We start from the raw sequence: 21,264 nt of genomic DNA, 5'->3' as shown, positions 1-21,264 counted from the left end.
TTTATGCTGCGCTTGGTCCGTGCCACCCATTCTGATTCTGCTAATCTTTGGTCTGTTATGGACTACTTAGCATAGTCCTCCTGTGGTTTGCAAGCACTAAGTGCTCTGGCCCAGCATGGCCAGCACTCCCCATATGAAGGTGCCCATAGATGTCAGGGAGAAATAACCTGGGGGAAACTAACTGTTTTTCATAGAAACTATGATTTTTAAGGAAAGGGCTTTTAACAGTGCTGTACCATTTTCATTATCTGTATTTTAATAGGTTTTTTAAATATTGTGTTAATTCAGTTAAAGTTTAATTACTTTTTAAGTTTCATCTTTTCTATGTTTTTAGCCTTTTACATTTTATTCCAACTTGCTTTGATTTTTGTAAGCCGCCTTGAGACCCTATCTGGGGAAAAGGTGGGATATAAAAAAATACAGTACTGCTAGTAGTAATACAAGCAATGAACCTTAACAGAGATGCTGTGGTTTATAGAGCACATGCGATTCTTGGCTGTGTACATAATGAGATATAAAGCAAGAAGTATGGTTTTCCCTTTGCTAGGAGATAACCGGTATTAGAATGCTATACCATGCTGCTATTATCCATTTCAAAACATTTCTATTACGCATTTCTCGTTTGGTTAAAAATTGAGAGGATTTCTGGAAGGAGCTTTGCTGAAAACTGCAGAGCAACTATCCAAAATGTTATGATGTCTCACCGTGGGAATTTAAGATGCACTTCTCTGTTTAGGTTATACAATGGGATATTAAAAAGTAATTTAGTCATCTGCATAGAGAACAACCTAAGGATAACTTTCTTTTTTTAAAAAAAAAAAACTTATTTATTAACAGTTTCATTCTGATATATCAAAACATTGGGGGGGGGTGGATCTGACTTGCACTTGTAACATATAAACTGTTACAAGTGCAGATTGGATGTTTTTCAGAATTAAAATATTCAAAGCAGCTTTCAAGAGGACAAGATACTTAGCAGATTCCATCTATTTCCACCCCAGCTCTAAAGAGATGTTGTTTTCTTTCATTCGTTTGGGCATTAGGCTCGATGGGTCACCTTTTCCATTACTAGTGTTTTTCAGATTTTTAGGAACACTTAGTAATTGTATGGGGGTGCCGCTCCTTTTTTCCTGTTCTTTGCAATCGAAGTTCAGGCAGCTGCTTGTAAGTGTCTGGTCTGTTCCTTATCAATGCAAAGCTTTCAGAAAGAATTATTAAGAAAGCTAAGTGGTTCTCTGACAATAGTCCCGTCGTTTGTTTTTTTAGCACATCCCATTATTTTCCCATCTGCGTATATATATTGGGGGAAGTATGCTAGATATGATATCTGAAGGAAGAAGATATTTGATGGTTGTGTAATTTTGCAGACAGCAGACATATATCAGGATAATTAAAGGCTAGAACTAGACATATTTAGACTAAACTTGGAAATAAACACAAATCCTTAACCATGAGGGTACTAGCCTCAGGGACTGCCTACGTGAGATTGCAGTAGATTGTGTGTGAGTCAGTGGGAGAAGGTCTCACGGCTCTCTCTCATTAATCTGCAGCAGTCCAACTAGTGCTTGGATTGCTCTGCCTTGTATGCAGAGGACCAGACAGGATTGTGATCACGGTTTAAACAGGGCTAGATGGACAACTATGATGCTTTAGTTGAGATTTAGGCATTGCTAAGGGTTGGATTAGATGACTCTCGGGGTCCCTTTCAACTCTAAAACTCTATGGTTCTATGAACTCTTTGGATCCTGGATGAAAACAACAGTGGAGTCCTCTACACTGTTTCCTTATCTCATATTATCTTGACAGGAACAATATGAATTATAGACTGTATGCAGTATAGAGCACCCTAGCACAAACTATAGAATCATGCATTTTAAGGAAGTACAACCACTATTATGATTTTAAAAGTTATAACTACTATTGTGATTTAGAAATTAACAACAGCTCTATTTGCATGTTCCTGCCTAGTGGAGCAAGTGGGAAGGACAACCATTTTGAAAATACTGTATTATATATTGTACAGTCGTACCTTGGAAGCCAAACGCCCTGAAACTTGGACGTTTTGGCTCCCGAATGCCGCAAACCCGGAGGTGAGTGTTCCAGTTTGCGAACATTCTTTGGAATCGGAATGTCCAGCGCGGCTTCCGATTGGCTACAGAAGCTTCCTGCAGCCAATCGGAAGCTGTGCCTTGGTTTCTGAATGTTTTGGAAGTCAAACAGACTTCCGGGAATGGATTCAATTCGACTTCCGAGCTACAACTGTATTATATAATAAATTTATCTACTGATCTTCATCCAAAGTTCACATATGTTTACAACATAAAAACACAAATACATCACATTATTATTATTATTTTAAAGCATGTTTAAAAGGCCATAGGTTGTTTAATAGCTTCCCCATGAAGACGCATTCACTAGAGCCCCCTGCTGGTTGGGATCACCTGCCCTTTAGGCTCTTGTTGTTGACCGTAAAGGAATCTGTAGGGAAGAAAAGGGTTGAATTGTGCAAAGTGCGTAGGAGAAGGAATGGGCGGGCCTCATCCCCAGTGGGAAGAACAGCGGAAGCACTGAAGCAGGATGGAATCGTCTGGGCTGGGGCTGGGCGTGGTGCAAGCAGGAAAATGCCGCGGGATAGTCTTTAATGAAGCGCAAGTGGCCAGGGCCGGGCTGCGTGTTTCATGGGTGAATCATCACAAGTGGGAGGCCTTGGCATGAGTTATGGGGTAGGCTTCCGTGGTGGCTATGCAGGCACAACCACGTTCCCAGCCTTGGCCTGCTGGAATCAGAAGACACACACAGAAGCTTCAGCATCTGACAGACTGGGGAAGTCAAACAAAGAAGCCATACTTAGTTCCCACAAAAGAAATGTGGAAATCCATGTTTTTTTCTCCACGTCTTCAGTTTCTGAGCATATTAAGCCACATACATGTCCACACCGCCATATATTTCTCCTCATCTATTGCAACCCAGCATCTCACTCTCAAAATGCTATGATATTCAGAATTACAAAATTCAAACAACATTGTTTTGGCCTAAAAATATTTAAAAGTTAGGGAGAAAAACTCCAGCTTGGGTTGATACTCTGTTTATGTACTCACTGCAGTCCTAACCTGTACACATAATGTGAAAACAGATACTGTTTTTACTAAGCAGGTGCAGTTAGATATTACATGTGTAACAATGAACTTGATCGCCAACCTAAATTCTCCCACCAACCTGCTCCACTTGCTTATAGCATGGATATTGCTCCTGATGCCCTCCAGATGTTGTTGGACCACAATTCCCATCATCGCTGTTGGCCATGCTGGATGGGGCTAATGGGAGTTGTAGGCTAATGACACCTGGAAGGCAACAGGCTATCCATCCCTGACCTAAAGCATTAGCCATGTCCTGCCACAAAAACAGTCTCTTGCCCCAAATCTAAATTTTCACGGTGTGGTTAGTAAAGATCCTTAGAACGACCCATTGCCATCCAGGGTCCTGCATTATGCATCTACAGCAGTGAATGCTGGTGGGGAGGCGCCTGTGGAAAAACAGGTACAGTCGTACCTTGGAAGTTGAACAGAATCCGTTCTGGAAGTCCATTCAACTTCCAAAACGTTCGGAAACCAAAGTGCAACTTCTGATTGGCTGCAAGAAGCTCCTGCAGCCAATCGGAAGCAGTGGAAGCCCCGTCAGACATTCAGCTTCCAAAAGCAGTTCGCAAACCGGAACAGTCACTTCCAGGTTTGCAGTGTTTGGGAACCAAAACATTCGAGAACGAAGCTGTTTGAAAACCAAGGTACGACTGTATTATGTGTGGCCTTTATGCCTTGCACCAGGTTGATGACTCTTGTCTCCAGTTCCCATCGTTCCTTGGGGCCCAACCTAGATATAGCATCAGTTGTGTGAATGGAGTTAACATGCACACTTTCTGTAATGTAAATGCTAATAGAAGCCATTTGGGTGGTGGGGAGGGAGAGAAGTTAACCCTTTCTGCCCTGCCATGGTCATGATGAAAGTTTGTCTTATTTCTACTGGCATGATGAATGTGGTCAGACTGTGCATTGGAAAACAACAAAACTTTCTGATGAGTTGGTAGTGGTTAGAGGGCAGTTGGAACCATCTTGTTTACATGAAGAGAACAAGGCTGCTCTTGCCCTGGGCAGAGGGTGTGGTGGTGGGGATAATGGCAAAGTCCTTTTTGTAGTTAGCTCCTTCTTTTTGTCCCTGTTGTTATCCAAGGTGGGGCCAGCATCAAAACCCTGGACAACTCTCAGCCAAGTTCTTTGGAGGTCTGAACTGCCGTCTTTGGACTATGCAATAAATGTTGGGGTATATATTTTTATATGAACTGGGCTATAGAAGCAGGCTGCGTTGAGCACTTTGTCCCTGTGTCTTCTCCTGGGAATGGTGGTGTGAGGTGGGAATGGGCGATGCAGGCTTTGCTCCCCCTGTCACAGTGCTCCCTTCGCCCACAGCTCCTTACAAGTGTGCTCCCTGCAGGAGATTCGTGGGGGATCCTTGCCTTCCTGTGTGCCACGCTCTGGAACCTGCCTGTGGTGCCTGCACTGAACAGCACGGACCAAGTGACTACCACCAGACAGTCCATCCAGCAGACGTACGACCTTACTCGCTACCTGGAACACCAGCTGCACTCGCTTGCGGCTACTTATGTGAGTGTAGAAGCTTGGAGAGGGTTGGGGACTACTGAGTTGAGCAACCTAGTAGGAAACAGCTCTCCCTTCCCTTGCGTGCCCTTTCTTCTTCCTCTTCCTGCCCAGACTCTATTCCCTCTCTGTAAACTGTGCTTCACTGTCTCTTTCATCTCTGATGTCTCTGTCGCTAGGTGAAGTCAGGCTGCGTTTCTCTCTCTACCGAGTTGAGAATCCAGTGGATTGCAGGCACATGCATAACTTTAATCCCAAAAGCTCAGTGCAAAGAGGAGTGTATCAACAGGCGACAGCATCTGCCTCCGCTCAGTATGTGGGGAAGGGATTCATACAGGCAGACATTCTAAGACTTTAAACTGCCTGCAACACCCTCTTAACAACACCATCTGCAAAACACGCCACCCCCACCCCGAAATTTCCTTCTGCATGGTGAATAGCTAAAATACGGCTCTTTCCCCAGCCATGGCCCTCACTTGGCAGAATATCTGACATGCTTCCCCCTCCCTGCCTTCAGGCACCGGTGGAGTCTCCCTGTTTACAATCTGTTGTGCATCTCTTGCTGGGGTGAGGTGAGGCCTTGTCTGTCAGAACTCGCCAGGGAAACGCCCGGCTGAGTGGAGAGCAGAGACTGGGGGCAGACCCTCATCTATCTGCATGGCATCCCTGCTCCCTGGCCTACCTGGCATTCCAAGCCCTACCCCTTGGCTGTGTTCTCTGGCACTGAGCATTCATCAAGAGCAGTCACAAGAGTGAAACCAAGGTATTGATTTGGTTCGGGTATGGGAAAGTGTAGAGGTTCATATTTTCCAGCATATCTGGGTTCAAGAAGCTTCCTTTTTTAAACACAAAATTGAGAAGCTTGGATCCCCATAGGAAACATAAGAAATGGACCCTTTATGCACCAACCTATGTCCATCTTATTTGTTGCCTTCCTGTGTGCCACACCATCAACTGGAACAACATTCTCTAACAAGGGCCCCCAGTGATAACACATAATTCCCATAATGAACCACTGTATTGAAAAACATTAAAAATACTTATTGGTAATTAACTAAAGTTCCGCCCATCAAGCAGAGCCTGCCCACCATAATGCCCTCTTTTTGGGGTGTTTTTGTTTTTTTACCTGTGATCTCCCCGAAAAAGCTCAACAACTCCCCCCCCTCCCAAAAAAATCCTTGCTACGCCCAGGCCACTAGGTGGGGGCCTAAATGCACAATAGCTCATGGTTCATCTGGAGGAAGATAAACCATAAGCCTGGCTTTGGACAACTTGCTAAGCCAAACTATGGCTTAGCTGGCGGCAGCAGGACCAGAGGAAGAGCAAAGGAGCCACAGTCTCCTCTCCAGAAGCCTGCATGCTCACACGTATGTGCTAAGTCATGGTTTGGACCAGGTCAATGTTTCATCTGTCTTCACCTTCCTATGAGGACAGTAAGGGTGAATTCCAATAATCTAACTCTTCATGAGATATCACTGCACATTTGTGATGCTTTGGAACATTTGTGGTTCCTTTGGATAGAGCAGTCCCACCTCTTGAGGTTATGGTTTTTAGGAGCCCATCCCATTTCCATTTGGCTGACAAAAATGTGTCCCTTCATGCAGGCTTGAAAGGCCCATACTTTTCTTTTCTCCGGGCTCATGTGCTCAAAGATCCAGTATGTGTAAAGAACACAAATCTCCTTGCAAACATTTTTTGGAGCAAGACAGGGGTTGGAATTGTTGAGCCCTTTTGTTGAAATAAGAAGTTACTGTTAAGAAGTTGCCTATCTTTGGAGGGAGCCAGAAGTTAACAGGGAGAGGCTATTCCGTAGAGATGCCAGGAGAGGAACTGGGGCAGTAATAAAAGGAATCTTCTCGTGGCTTAAGGAGATTAAGGCTAGGGAGGACTGCATTGGCTACCATTGGAGGTTATGCTGTTTCCAGCAGAAATCAGGCCTTCTCCACTATCAGAGCTCTAGCTTAAAATTTAGCACTGTGTAGACCTAATATAATAGCATATGCAACCATTGCATTTCATTATGATTCCCATATTCTCTGTACGTCCTGATGGTTGCCTCCTTACCTTCAGTGTTCCCGTAAGTAGGTTGGCATTCACTGGTGCAAAATGATTGGCAATCTGACTCAGCAGGACAGGAAATGCACACCCATGTGCCCGCACGCGCACTGCCGCATAGCCCCAGGGCTTCTGTATCAGTATAGAAAAAGGAAACCAGTCAATTGTGCTGTCTTGTTGGCTGCTTCTTGAGGGATGTTGTGAAATTTCTGCCAAAGGATTTCTACTGAAGCAAAGCTGCTCCCATATGTGGCGATGTAAGCTGTGGACAGAGGAGGCTATTCAAACAGCTGGGGGGGGGGTGAAATAAAACATCTTGACAGCTGAGGAACTCTGGGGTCACAGCTGCATGGGTCTTATTTGGGGGATTGGATGTGCCGTTCAAGTGCATCAAATCTCCAAAGTAGGAAGGCCCAAGGGGTTTTCAACCTGCAGTGGTCCTTGCCTGTTTGTTTGCTGGGTCAATAGGGAGGATTGCAGGATTTGGCCATCATCTACTGTGGTGGGCATGAGCACATGCAAGGGGGGGAAGTGCCTGCCTTTCCTTTCTATGCTCCCAGCACTAAGTCCAGTGGCATCTCTAGCTGGGACCATAGACAACCACTGTCTAGGCCAGACCTACAGCAAGGGTGGTGTGAATTTCAGCAGCTCTGTGCAAATATATGATTTGTGGCTGAGTGCAATTCCTGGGAATTCTCTGCTTTCTATTCTTTTAAAACAACAAAAAAAACCCCCCAAGTTTCTAGCCCATACGGCTTCAAAGATAAGTTCGAATATATATATATATATATATATATATATATATATATATATATATATGTGTGTGTGTGTGTGTGTGTGTGTGTGTGTGTGTGTGTGTATCAGCAACGCCTGATAAAATCTTAGAAAACTAAGAGATTCCCATAGTCACTTTTTGATCCTTCTCAAGAGTAGATGAAACAGAAGGAATGGTAAAAAGCAAACAATCCGCCACCCCATAATTTCTACAGGACCCTGGCCTTAGTGTTTCCTGGCATAATTTTTTAATAACCTTGAAACATAATTTTGGTATGTACCCATCTTAAAATTTAATACAGAGCAAAACTCTAGGGTCCAGAAGAGAGCATTCGGGCAGAATCCTTTTGAGCACTGCTGCTGTTGCTGCCCAGATTTCAGTTGCATTGTATTCCCTGCTCCTTGCTCCCACCCAGCACCTTCAGCAAAGCTTACCTTGTGGCTCACTTTTAGCAGTTCTGTACTGATGCACAGGGAAGAGACCCTTCCTTCCTTTGCCCATGGAAACAACTTGTTTGTAAGAAAAGCTTGACTGCAGCCTGCATTTTGAAGTCTTGTCTTTTACAATTTGTGTTTTTACTATTGGCGGGACTTCTCTCTCTCCTCTCTCTCTCTCTCTCTATTATTGATGTGAGCTGCTTTCAGAGACCATCATTGTCTGAAAAGCAGGATATGAACGTAATAAACAAATGAATGGAGGCTCAGAAGCAAAACAAACAAAAAAGCACCCAAATTAAAAGAACCCAAAATATCATTTTGAAATCTTTTTGAGATTCACTGGTGGGGTGGGGTGGGTGTGAGGATAGAATTCATTCCTTTTGAGCACTTAAGGACAACAGCATGGCTACCGGCGGTGCACATGCTGGCCCAAGGTCCTTGCCTTGCCTGAGGGCCACTCTCTGTATTAAGCCCCACAAGAAAAGGCAAAATGGGGAAGGCAAGCCTGTGTGCTGAAGGCCCACACAAACCCTCTTTAGATTCTTCAGTAGCGCGTCTCCCAGTTAGCTTCCCATCTGGCTGCCTCACGCCATCTTCTTTGCTTACTATTATTTACTTATTGCATTTAAATTCTGCCTTTCCTCCCAGGAGCACAAGGCGGCATGCATAGTTCACCACTTCCCTGTTTCATCCTCCCAACAACCCTGTGTGGTAGGTTCAGCTGAGAGTGAGTGACTGGCCCCAAGGTCACCCAAGGAGCTTCCTGGCTGAGTCAGGATTTGAACCTTGGTCTCCCAGGTCCCAGCCCAATGCTCTCATCACTACACCACACCGGCTGTCTAAAAGAAAAGAAAAAACCCACTTCCTTTCTTTGATCTTAAAGTCCAGGCCCTTTAAGTATTAGAGTAGTCACGCTTCAGCTTTCCTCCCCCTGCCCCCCCCTCCGCTGGTCTCATGGCGTTGGCCACGTCCCAGCCTGCCCTGTGAGTTGGTTTCTGCTGGCGTGTTGTTTGGGGAGAACCCGTCCCTACTTGCCCCCGGGCGACACAGAGGAAATTAATTTGTCTCCTGAGCTTGTCAGATTGTTCACACAGCCGCCGGCTTTGACACACCTCCCTTCCGCTCTGTGCTTCACCCCACCCGCTCACCCCGCTGCCTGGGCAATCCTGCTGCCCCTCAGGGCACCAATGCTGGCAGAGGGGGGTGGGGCGGGGAATCCCAGGAACGCAGCTTAGCAGGGCAAGCGGGTGTGAATAAATGTGTGTGTGTGTGTGCGTGTATGTACCATAATATTCAGGGCAAAGCAGGGATCTCTCACTAAGTGCCTATCTGACCGTGCTGCAGTCGCAATATGTCACTGGTAGAAAGGAGATAATCAGCATGTCAGTGGATCCCATAATATTTGCATGCACCAGGCACACATACACAATGCAGCTGTTCAGGCTAATAAAGGAAGTCAGTGTGCGCTCATGCCTGATGTTGTTGTGCATATCGCTAAGGAATTAAAATTGCTTGCTCTCATACTGCCATACCTCACCGCCTCACTGAGTGGGAGCAGGAGGAAGAGCTTGTGGAAAGGATGAGTGGAATGGTATGTGCAACTGCGCTACTCCCATATAATAAGCATGTCTAACCACCCGATTGTCTTTCCACCCTCAGCTCAGCTACCTGGGGCCACCTTTCAATGAGCCGGACTTTGATCCTCCCCGGCTAATCGGGGCAGAGGCTGTGCCCAGCGCCACCGTGGACTTTCAGGAATGGCACAGCCTGAATGACAATGCCCGGCTGGCAGCCAACTATCAGGCCTACAGCCACCTGCTGTGCTACCTGAGCACCATGGATGGGAAATCCCCAGTCGCCATGCCCACCCTGCGCCACAGCCTCGCACACTTCCGCGCCAGCCTGCAAGGGCTGCTGGGCTCCATCGCCGGCATCATGGCTTCCCTGGGCTACCAGCTTCCGCCCACGCCGACGGATGGTACGCCTCCGCTCCGCAGCCAGTTCCTGCGCAAGATGGACGACTTTTGGCTGCTCAAGGAGCTGCAGACCTGGCTGTGGCGCTCGGCCAAGGACTTCAACAGGCTGCGCAAGAGGGTGCCCCCTTCTGCTGTTATGCTGCACCTCGAGAGCAGGGGCTTCTGAGCCCCGCCCTTCACCAGCCTCTCTGCCTTCGCCTTGTCCACTGACGTCATACCTGCCCCTCAAGGCCAAGGGCTTTCCAGAGCCCCCCCGCCATCCACAGCCTGCCTGCCCCTCTCCACCTCCAACCCACCTCCAACCTGACTCCTGCTGCCACACCTTCATGGTGCTGCACTGCTCTCTATTATGAAGCCGTGCCTCTAGGTGAGCAAACCCACACCTATCTGTTTCTTCCTTCCCTTCCTTCCTCCGCCTTCTTAGTGGCCTGCCTTTCTCTTGTTCTTCCCAGAGGGGGCCATTAATTTTCCAGGATCAGAGGAAAGCCCTGCTCCCTCCCACCCCAGTGATGAGCAATAAAGCCCTGGCTGCAGGGCAGCGAACATCTGGCAGCCTCCACCTCTGGCACTCTGCTCTCCTTAAATGGAGCTCCCCCAGAGCCTGGGTTCCTGCTTGTGCTCTCTCTCTCTCTCTCTCTCTTTCTCATAGAGGATTGTGCCAATTAGGTGCTTACAAAGGGGGTTTACTTCCCACAAACCTGCCTCTGATCAAACCCACTGGCTCAAGATGATGCCCAGCTCTGGCCTTCCTTTCGGGCCATGAACTCTGCAGCAGGGGTGGGGAACCTTCCTGAAGCTGGGGGTCACCTCCCCACCTGGTTAATTCTTCCAGGCTCCAAATGCAAATCAGACAGAGCCAGAGCTTGCAGCAGGTGGAGATACCTTATGCTCTCTTTCACCCCCCAACACACACATGTGCACAGACATGCAGAGAACTTCCCTCTCTGCAGTCTCATCTCTATCCACCAGCTGCTCAGGAGATTGGGTGGCAGATGAGTGGCGGGCTGCAAAGGGGGCTGCCCTACACATGCCCCCTTTCTCAGACACATGCATGCACATTGCGTTGCAAACACGCACAACCTCCCCTCCCTGCAGTCTCCTCCTGACTGAGGAACAGGTGAGCAGCAAGGAAGAGAGCAGTGTCCCAGGCCTGCTCCCTTGATTCCTGATCAGCTAGGCAGCAGGTGGGGTGGGAAGATTGCAGGCTGGCAGTTCCCTACCCCTGCTCTAGAGGCAACCTCACCCCCGCAAGGGCAAAATGGGACTCTGAATAGGCGTTGCAATGAGGCATGAAGCATAAGGGATACGGTTTAATGCAGTCACTGGCGAGCTTTCAGCCTTTTCCTCTCTCTTTTGCAGTGGTCAACTCAAGAGGCTCCCTTATCATTCATCAAAGCCAAAAGCTGCAGCAGAGTTGCCCACGACAGGGACATCTTCCTAGCCAGCCCCAGCAGTGGTCTCCGCCTGCCTGTACCTCTCCCTCCCCACTGTGGCAGGTGGGCCTAGTGAGGCTGTGCGGTTTACTGTCACCAGCAAAGGACAAGGGGAGGAGTTTCCCATAGGTGGCCCAGTCCATAGGTCTCTCTCTCTCCCCTCCCCTCCCCTCTCCTCTCCTCTCCTTCTGCCCCCCCTCCCCACTGTCAGGTTGTGTTATTCTCAGTTTGTCTGTATTAATATTTATTTATTTTCAGATGTTATTTATTAGATTGTATTTATTGCAGAATTTCTATTCTTGTATTAACAAATAAAAGGCTTTCTCCAGGAGCTATGCTGGCCTTATTTGTTTCTCTGCAGAACATGCTCTGGGCAGATCTTCTTTTATACACAGTAAACAAACTTTGTGTGTGCATTCAAGTACCTGCATTCAGCTGACCTGCCAATAAGGTGTGGGTTTTGTACCCAGTGCCCCCAGTTGTAGGACTACAATTCCCATCATTCATTGGACTTGTGAGCTGGGGACTAATGGGAGCTGGAGTCCAACAACCTCCAGAGAGCCACAGGTTTCCCACCCCTGCCACAAGAAGGCCGGGGTCATGAAACACACAGTGTGCCATCTCCTTTAAGCCAAATAAATCCGGGGTTACTCACTTTGCCCCCAAAAGCGATGATGCAGATGGGAGAAGCTCAACTTACAGGATTATTGCATTGGCCCCAGAACCTATCCATCTCCTTCCCCTCCCATTTTATGTCCTAAAATAAATGCAAAGGAGAATACGAGCTCCAACACAAAGACAGTGGAAGCTGTGGCCTGGATTTGTGGGTACATTGTGGTGTTTTTTTAAAAAAAACACCTGTGGGCTCCACACCCCAAAATGGCTGCCATGGGATAGTGACTAATGACAAAACTCTCTTTTTGTAGATCCCTTCCCCCTGTACACATAGTCTGCACACCATCCACCCATTTATAAGCATTCACCAAATTCATCCCAACACACACATTCCTCCTTTTGCCTACATCCCAGGCCCCATCTGCTCCCTTTTTTTACTCCCCTGAGGCTCCACCCACCCTTCATCCATCGCTTCGGCTTACCCCTTTATTGCCTTCCCATGGCTTCTTTTTTCACCCCCAACATCCCCACCTCTTTTCTGTCTGCCCTCCCCTTGCTACCTTTCCTTCCTCAGGACATGGACACACAGACACACTTCACCACCACCATCACAGGCCCTTATCTTTCTTCCTCCAACCAATCCAAAGGCCACCTGCCCTCTAAGCAGAACAGAAGTGGGCAGGTGCGACAAAAACCTAGCAAGGAGCCACAAGCAGCTAGAGCAGCAACACAGGGACACATTTTTAATTCTGTTTTGGATATGTGTTAATCTCGGGGGGTGGGGAGCAGAGCAGGTGGCCTAGCAAGTGCCACAACAGCCCTCTCGGGTCCCATGGGCATCACGTTGCTGACTCCAGAACCACAGCGATGGGGGAAAGTTCACCTCCTAATTTGAACCACAGTAGTAGCTTTCCATCCATTGCAGTACAACCAGGATATCCTGTCTCTGTGCATAAGAGTTGTTGGCCATCTATCCTTGTAGAATCAATCTTGGCCATTTCCAGCTGAGCAAACGAGGCAAGAGCGAGCCCTAATGTCCACCTCTGTTTTTGGGTGGGATTCAATCACGTGCCAGCAAATTCAGGCGGTGCAATTACGGTTTATTGAGAAGTCATGGCAGCAAGCTGGCTTCCTCAAACGGTCAGACTTTTTGTGATAAGGAAAACTACAGGAAAATGCACTGGAAAGTATTGGAGAACAGTTGCTTTGACATAACTTTGCCTGTGTACATGCTATGCATTTAAAGCACATTGTTAATTCATTAAATTTGTATACTGCCCTTAGTCTGTAGATCTTAGGATGGTTCACAACATAAAATTACAATATAAAAAAACACACAACATACATCATGAAAATAGGAACAAAAAACAAATAATCTCCCCCTTCCACAACACATTTACAGTGGTGCCCCGCAAGCGAATGCCTCGCAAGACGGAAAACTCGCTAGACGAAAGAGTTCCGTTTTGGAGGTGCTTCGCAAAACGAATTTCCTATGGGCTTGCTTCGCAAGACGAAAATGTCTTGTGAGTTCCTGCGGGGTTTTTTTCCTTTCCCCCCCTTTTTCTAAGCCGCTAAGCCGCTAATAGCGCTAATCCGCTAATCCGTCAATGGGCTTGCTTCGCAAGACGAAAAAACTGCTAGACGAAGAGACTCACAGAACGGATTCTTTTTGTCTTGCGAGGCACCACTGTATAAGGGCATCAGATGTCAATTAGCCAAAGGCCTGGTTGAAGAGGAACATTTTCACCTGGCTCCTAAAGGTGTATAAACTGTCTCAGACTTTGCATTCATCATCTGAGGCCCTTCTTTGTGTGCCTCCTCCAACGTGAGGGTAGCAACACGAGAAGGGGCCTTTTCTGTAGTGGCTCCCCATTTATGGAATGCTTTCCTCAGAGAGCTTCGCCTGGCACCTTCATTATATATATTTTAGGCGCCAGGTGAAAACATTCCTCTTCAACCAGGCCTTTGATTGTTTAATATTCCACAGCCTTTTAAAAGTAGTATCTGTGGGAACAAAATAATTTTATTTTTGTTTAAATTATTTACTTATTTTTTTATCTTGTATTTTATGCTTTGAACTGCCCTGAGATCTTGTGATGAAGGGTGGTAAACTGATTAAATAAATAAATGAATAAATAAATAAATAAATAATATAATTAAGGAGCCAGCTGAAACTCCCTGGGGAGAGCATTCCACAAACAGCGAACCAGTGCAGAAAAGGTGTTGCCACTCTGGACCTCTCATGGAGAGGCACATGAAGATGAGACATGACACCCCCGCCCAAGAATCCTGGGAATTGTAGATTGCTAAAGGTGCTGGGAATTATAGCTCTGTGCTGGGTATATGACAGTTCCCAGGATTCTTAGGGGAAAGCTTTTTGCTCTAAATGTGTGGTGTGTCTGCAGCTATCACCAGACCTCCCAGAAAACAAATCAGATTGAATGTTCAAAAAGAGATAAGTGAAAGACACCAAAGATAATCCAAGGCTCTTCGCAGCACACAATTAATTCTGAACCTGGGGCCTCCACAAGAGACAGGAAGAGCAAAAACCAACAACAGCACGCCATGGCTTCCTGGTCAGATGCTGTCAGATTGTGATGGAGGGGAATATGCATTGCAGAAGGAACTGGGATGACGGCAAAGAGGAACAGGCAGGAGATGATGGCTCCCTTTGCCTGATTCACCATAACTTCTTTTGAATGCAGCCTGGCTACCTAACTCTACACAGGGACCAAAGGTGAAAGCAGCTTATGCTCTCAGCCCATTTCAAGAGAAAGAGTAGCAGTGGGTCTCAAGGTTATGTCACATATATATGGCATATATATATATATATATATATATATATATATATATACCCATTTCCTTTCTCTGAAACATGGGGGGGGGGGTTCCTAAGGTAACTGTGCAGAGGGCACTTCTAACATCCAGCAGCTGCTTTTGGGTAAACTGTTCTTCCCCGAAGTACCAAGAGAACAGGGAGAATGTCAACCAGTTGGAAGGTAGCTTATTCCTGAGCCACACTATGAAGGCGATAAAACGCTGCTGGAGTCCATAAACAGAGAAAGAGACAGTCTCAGCAGCTGACAAAAAAACCCCAGAAGAACCAACAACCAGGGTGGACTGCAGATTCCAGATTCCAGCTCCATCCTTCTTGGTCTCCTACTCAGCCGTCGTAGATCTTACTCCCATCTCTGAGCCAGGAATACAACAGAAAGATTCTTGCTCCAAGCCCCCGCCTGCTGTCACTAGCAGGGCCTCCCACGCCTCACCTCTTAAAATGTGCCGCACAATACAGACTGTGAGAAGCCAGCCATAGCCCCCGGAGATAGATAACTTGAGGGTCTCAGCATCCAGGTTGGCTGCTTGGCCCCTTTCCAGCTGTGGTGAGATCACTACAGCATTCAACAAGGAGAGAACAGAGCCCAACCTTCTGGCTCGTCCCCTGTCTACCCCCCACTCTCTCCATCCATCACATGCATTGCTTGTGACAGTCAAAGGAGCTGGGCTATAGCGCCTCTGCTCCTCTTGTGCAACTCTCCAGATGATTTTCATTGCATCTCCCTCTTTAAGGCTGCTGCATGACAACAAACCTGCTCCAGTCCTCCTTCCAGATTTCCTCCCTGGGGTAGTTATGCACAAGTCTTCCTTATCACCTGCTTCTTGGTGCAGGAACTTTTTTGTGGCAGCTGCCTTCTTGAGTTAAGAATTCACTTCCCCTTGGATGGTTTTCTTGTTTAGCTCTACACCTTGGGTCGGGGCAGATATAAAGTTATCCAGATCTACAATCCCTCTCTTCCTCTCCCCCTCCCCAAACACCTACTCTAGTTTCTCATTCTGTACAACAAGGCTCTGCTCCCACCAAGAATCCCATCCCTAAAAGTTAACCACCCCAACTTCTTCACTTCCAAGAGGTTTCTTCAGATGCCCCTTCCTACTGGCCACTCAGGCACCCTTTTGAGGTGGGAGGCCTCATGGTCTACTTTGTTTCTAGCTGCTTTGATCAGGACTGTTATAGCCAGAAAGGTGCAATGATAGAAGAGGGGGAAACCTAAGGGAACATTGAGGATCTGTTTACATTATTGCTTAACTCCTCACACAGTGCCCTCCCTGAAATATACCCGGAGTCGAGTGTGAATTTCATGCTCTTTATTAAGCTCATAGTAGCAATGAATGAAACTTTCCCCAAAAGGTCTAGATGTATATACATTATTTACACAATGGGCCCCACATGATTGGCTAATTCCGGGCTGCTCCTGTAGGCCAATCAGGTTGCCGATTCACTTCATCCAAGAGCCTGATTGGCTGCTCCTGCAGGCCAATCAGGTCGCTGATTCACTTCCACCTGGAGCTGGATTGGGTGGCTCCTGTGGACCAATCAGACTGCTGCATTCTGGATCCTATTGATCTAGGATTCAGCTCAAGTACATAACACTCCCCCTTGGTAATTTTTGTAGCCGCTTTCACACGACGTTAGCCACAACCCATACTGATCCTGTAGTTTCTTGACAAATAGTGCTTGGCATTGAGTCTAGGTACTGGGATACACTAATAAAACAGCCGAACCCTACTTTGATGGGAACCAACCTGTGATATTCAAATGTGGTTCCTGAATGCTACCACTGTCAGTGAGCAAGTTTGTTCAATCCAATATTAAAGCAAGACAGTTGGTGCTCTATAAGACATACTGTTACAGCTGGAATATGTGCTCTAAAATGAAGGGCAAACTGGGCTGGATAAGGCAAGATGAGGCAACCCCCTTGAGTGGCAGGATCAATAAGAGCAGCAGACCCCAATGTAGATCTTTATTCCCCCCTGTTCCTGATTTAGATCTTGATTCACCCCTTCTTCCAGTGGGGATGGGGGTGCCATTTTGCGGTTTGCCTCAGATGTCAAAATGTTTTTGGGGTGCACGGGGCAACCTGTTTATAGAGAGCATTTAAAGGAGATGCTACACCTAATGAATATGTACAAATGAAAATGATGCATCCCTGCTGGGCAAAATTTGCGTCCGCTAAGAGGATTTAAGCCCTGGGCCATAGCAAATGGGCCAAGAGAGCCTGAGGGACATCAGTGGGTGTTGAGAATGGTCTTTGCCAGTCTTCCCTGAAACCAATGGATTGCATTCTTCTTTTTCTGAGTCAAGAGCTAAGGATGTGGATTTTGGTTCATAAAAGCAGGTCAGGCCTCCACCGTAGCTCCATAAAATGAAGCCCATAGCTGGAGCTGAGCCTAGTAAAATACATTAGTCATTGCATAGCGTAAGGATAAAAGGAAGGCTGGAGAAAGGCTGAGGGTAAAGGGGGAGAGAGGGCTAGAGAGGCTGCATTGATCCCTGTCCTACTTGTTCAGGTCTCCTTTCTCCCAGAGCCCGCTTGCTCCTTGTGGGGTCGGGGGGGGGGGCAGCCTGATGATTCATGCCCTAGTGGATTCCTAACTCCCAGGGGTGAGTCTGGGGCAGCATCTGGGGTCAGCATCTCCTGCTTTGCCTTTGTCTCCTGGAGTTTCTTGCCCTGGAAAGAAACTGACTCAGTCTTGATTCCCAGCAGGGGACAAAGCCTCAACGAAGGAGGCCAGGAAACAACCTTGAGCTAACCACAGCCACCCCTTGCCCACAGTCGTCTGCCCTGGACTTGTCCACTAGCCAGGCAGGCTGTAATGCTAACCAAGGGCCTGGTCAATGGCAGTTTCCACGGCAGCTGTACTAACCACAGGCATTTTTATATGGCTGTAGTGGCAGCCCCCTTATCCTCCATTTTCAGTGCTTTGTGGGAAACATATTGGGCTCTGGGGAGGGCATTATTCAGGAACCTATGTTTGATCAAAGACTCTTTGGAGTCAACCCAGCGTTGTTTTGCCCCTGTGAGTAAAGGAGCGACTAGACAGAGTGGCAGGGCAAGTAGCAACTTTAGGAGGACTTCAACTGGGAAAATTGCATTGGATGGATGGATAGACTCTTAATCTCAGAGGCATGGGTTCAAAGCCCACTCTGTGTATGTTAGGGTGGAGGGGAACCCACTTTCCTCCACTGCTGCGGAACCTGGCAGCCATGCAGCAGCAATGGCCTTTCAAAAAACCCATGGGATGTCCAATTGTACATTTCCTATTGTGTCATCTATCTAGATGTGACCTCAGGGAGTGCGGGGAGATATGGACATAGGCTGAGATAAATTGTGTGCTGAGCTGCACCATGAATGGGGCTGAAGTGTACCATCCTATCAAGGCAGAAGTAGGGAATCTCCAAACAGTATTTAGTTCCGCTTTCATCCTGCAAAGCCTGGTCTATTGGGGCAAATGGAGCACTGCACCACCAGCCTCAGCCTGCCCCCAGCTAGTTCCCAGCTGCCTGCCTGCCTTCTTGCAACCTGTCGAGAGGTGGTGGCACCTTAGTTTCAGCATTGCCATTGTTGAATTCAGCATGGAGAAGGATGGGGACAAATCTAGAAGCAGTTGGTTTTGCCTCTGGGGGATCAGAGCTCCTTGTTTTCAGGGGCAGCACATTCCGTTTCACTGCCTGAGGCGAAATGTGAGCATGCCACCCCCCTCACCTCCTCACTTGAGTTGCATAGCGGCACATTCTAGCAAGATCTCATAAACGCTGTGAGCTCTCATGAGATTTTGGCAAGATCTTAGTTTTATAGCTAACTGTACCTGCCCATGTCGGAGCTGGAAAATTAATGTTCAGATTATACGTTCGCCTCATTGATGTATTAGAATGAGCTGGATATTAAGGTGATTATTGTGATGGTGATATAAAGATGGGTACTAGTTGCATCATGGGAAAGCTGACTACTAATGCCCCTTTAAAAAAAATTAGAGCAGGAATGGCTAACCTGTCACCCTTCAGATATTCCTGGACCCTAAATCCCATTACCCTTGACCATTGGCCATGCTGACTGGGGTTGATAGGAGCTGAAAATCAACAGCATCTGCCTTGAGTATAGGACCTAGACATTGATATTTATTTTCAAAGCGGATATGACAAGCAAAATGACCAGTGTCCTTACCCATGTTAGCAGCCCTAAGAATCAGATATTTACTTTCTAACAGTGTGGATTTTAGAGCTCATCTCTCCATTAAGTAGGAGATTTGCCCTAGATTTATTATGAAAACCCTAAGGTATAGCTGTAATCTGAGCTTTACAGTTTCCCTCCTCGTGTTGGTTGATGAAGACAAATTAAACAGCTAGCTTCTAGTTTTTAATATTTTTCATGGCCCGCTTAAATAGAGCCTGGCTGTGGCATTTTATGGGGGCAGAAGCGACACCTGGTGGCCAGAAGCGCACTTCATTAATCCTTTGAGTCTATGAAAATGTTTTCGCCACATCACATCAATCGCTAGACGTCCACAACAGTTATTTCCCCACTTATTTTGATGCGTTTGTTGATTCACAAGGGTGTGCAAAAACTGGTCCCTTAAATCCATGGCAAGCTGGATAAAACTATGTTTTTTGTGTTGCTGAATTCATAGTTTATTTTTTTAAATGTTAAATCCTTTATAATCCTGGGGTGATCTAGCACAAGAGTCCCGTGTGCATGTTGTCCGGTTATGATTGCCACAGTCTAACTTGGCAAATAATGGATGACCCAACCATTTATCATATAATGGGAGGCAAATCAAGGATACCACCACCACTTGCAATTGTGGGTATCTAAGCACCATCATTTATTTTATTAATAAATATGGCATTGAAAACAGTTCACTTATGGTTATCATAGGCCCCTCTTTATCCTACACTGTGGAATGGAGATTACAAACTAACACTATGTGCTCTAGTTCCACAAAACACTTTTATTGCTTTGTTTGGGGGGCGGACAGGCTTTCCATCATTTTTTTCTTCTTTCCAGAAATATTTTTTCTCAATCATATTTTGAAACGGAAGGCACCGTTGAACCTGTTGCAGAACATAAGGAAAACCTTTCCCCATAATAACGTTCCTATAAAACTTATAAAATGCAATTAATGTCTGCTCATAGATCTCTACGATGCGTATGGTAAAACACCTCAAGTTGGGTTTTTTGTTGTTGAAGATTTGACAGACCTTCCTGAAAACAAGGAAGGGTTTGAATTTTATTTTTTTCTGCTTTCCCAATACATACTGAGGGAGCCTGGCCCCCTTCTTGGTTTTTTTGGGGGGGAAGGAGGTCCCTCAGCCCCCCCCTTTGGATGGCACCCCTGGAAGGTGAAAAAGCTTAACTTTATATGGTTGTTTTAAAAAATGGAACAATACCCCTTCATTTGCTGATCATTCTGCTGAGACAAGAGCAGATCAAGCTGGATTTTCCTTCCTGGTATAACCAATATGCAGCGTAGACAAAGGCAGAGATAGTGAGGAAGCAGCCAGGTGACTGTTTTTCCATGTAGGGAACATTATTATACAAAAGAGTCTTGTATTTGATTGATTGATAGATTTCATTTAAATCCCATCTTCCAATGAGGAGCACAAGGTGGCAAACATGGCTCTCCTTCTCCCCTTTTTAGCCTCACAACCACACAGTGAGGTAGGTCAGGCTGAGAGAAAGTGACTGACCATGGGTCAGATAGAACTTGCATGACAGAGTGGGGATTTGAACCCTGGTCGTCTCCCAGGTCCTCGTCCTGCACTCTGGTAGCAACTGCTACAACATATGGGAGAGTTATGTTAGAGCCTCAGACTCAGTTTGTAGCCTTCTATCCTTGACTTCAATAAAGTTAGAAACCAACTATATAAAAGAGATTTTCTATCATAATCTTAAATCTGGGAAATTAAGCTTCCAGGAGAAAGGGTGCGCACACATTACGCATTTTAAGCATCTTCCCCCTCCAAAAGAATCCTGGGAAATGTAGTTTTTTTAAGGGTGCTCAGAATAATAGCTTCATGAGGGGTAAGGATAGAGGAAGCAAATGCTTGTTCGACTTAAGTACTCTGTTAACCTTTGTTTTTTTTGCTGGAGCAGAGACCCTTCCCTCTTCAGGCCCCACATTATAAATTTGTCTTGCCAACTACTTGCTGTAATCTGACTCTAGTTTTAATGAAAATGGAGAGTGGATATGTAATTTCACTGAATCACCCTTGCAATCCTTTTCCCCTGCCAGAAATTCCAGTTTCCCCCTAAGTAGGGGGCTGAGAACTGTGGGGATTCTGAAAACCATTCAAGGCCTCAGTCGCAGGTCACATGCTCTCTCCACAGAGACCTTCACTCAGGTGAGTGACAAGAGCCGGAGAATATGGACTTGGTTAAATTATTTTGGATAGCTGCATAATCTTAAAATCCTATGTCATAGGAGTAAGATAGGAAGTCCCCTTCATTACTAAACTCTTTCCACCAATTTTACTGCAGAATGCAA

At 46.4% G+C, this 21,264-nt stretch overlaps 1 protein-coding gene and 2 long non-coding RNA genes across 11 annotated transcripts in view; 2 read left to right on the top strand and 1 right to left on the bottom strand.

Moving 5' to 3' along the window:
* Positions 1 to 11,648, top strand: part of CLCF1 (cardiotrophin like cytokine factor 1) — a 51,144-nt gene extending 39,496 nt beyond the window's left edge. For 2 of the 4 annotated variants that reach the window (XM_081170054.1, XM_081170053.1), the window contains exons 2-3: positions 4,486 to 4,655; positions 9,576 to 11,648. In XM_081170054.1, the coding sequence (XP_081026180.1) occupies positions 4,486 to 4,655; positions 9,576 to 10,058 (653 nt within the window). In that variant the 3' untranslated portion in view covers positions 10,059 to 11,648. Of the gene's footprint in view, positions 1 to 4,460; positions 4,656 to 9,575 lie in introns of all 4 variants that reach the window. The other 2 variants (XR_014002005.1, XM_081170052.1) reach the window with 2 other exon arrangements.
* Positions 1 to 21,264, bottom strand: part of LOC308573324 — an 85,669-nt gene that overhangs the window by 58,277 nt on the left and 6,128 nt on the right. The gene's annotated exons all lie outside the window — the stretch shown is intronic.
* Positions 20,812 to 21,264, top strand: part of LOC308573332 — a 62,602-nt gene continuing 62,149 nt past the window's right edge. Inside the window, exon 1 of one of the 5 annotated variants that reach the window (XR_014002039.1) lies at positions 20,812 to 21,121. This is a non-coding gene — a long non-coding RNA (uncharacterized lncRNA). The remainder of the gene's footprint in view (positions 21,122 to 21,264) is intronic. The other 4 variants (XR_014002040.1, XR_014002042.1, XR_014002043.1 and 1 more) reach the window with 4 other exon arrangements.

Source organism: Podarcis bocagei, assembly GCF_964188305.1.
Source record: "Podarcis bocagei genome assembly, chromosome: 1".
Lineage (NCBI taxonomy): Eukaryota > Metazoa > Chordata > Lepidosauria > Squamata > Lacertidae > Podarcis > Podarcis bocagei.
The sequence above is the reverse complement of the archived record's forward strand: the minus strand, read 5'-3'. Positions and strand labels throughout refer to the sequence as shown.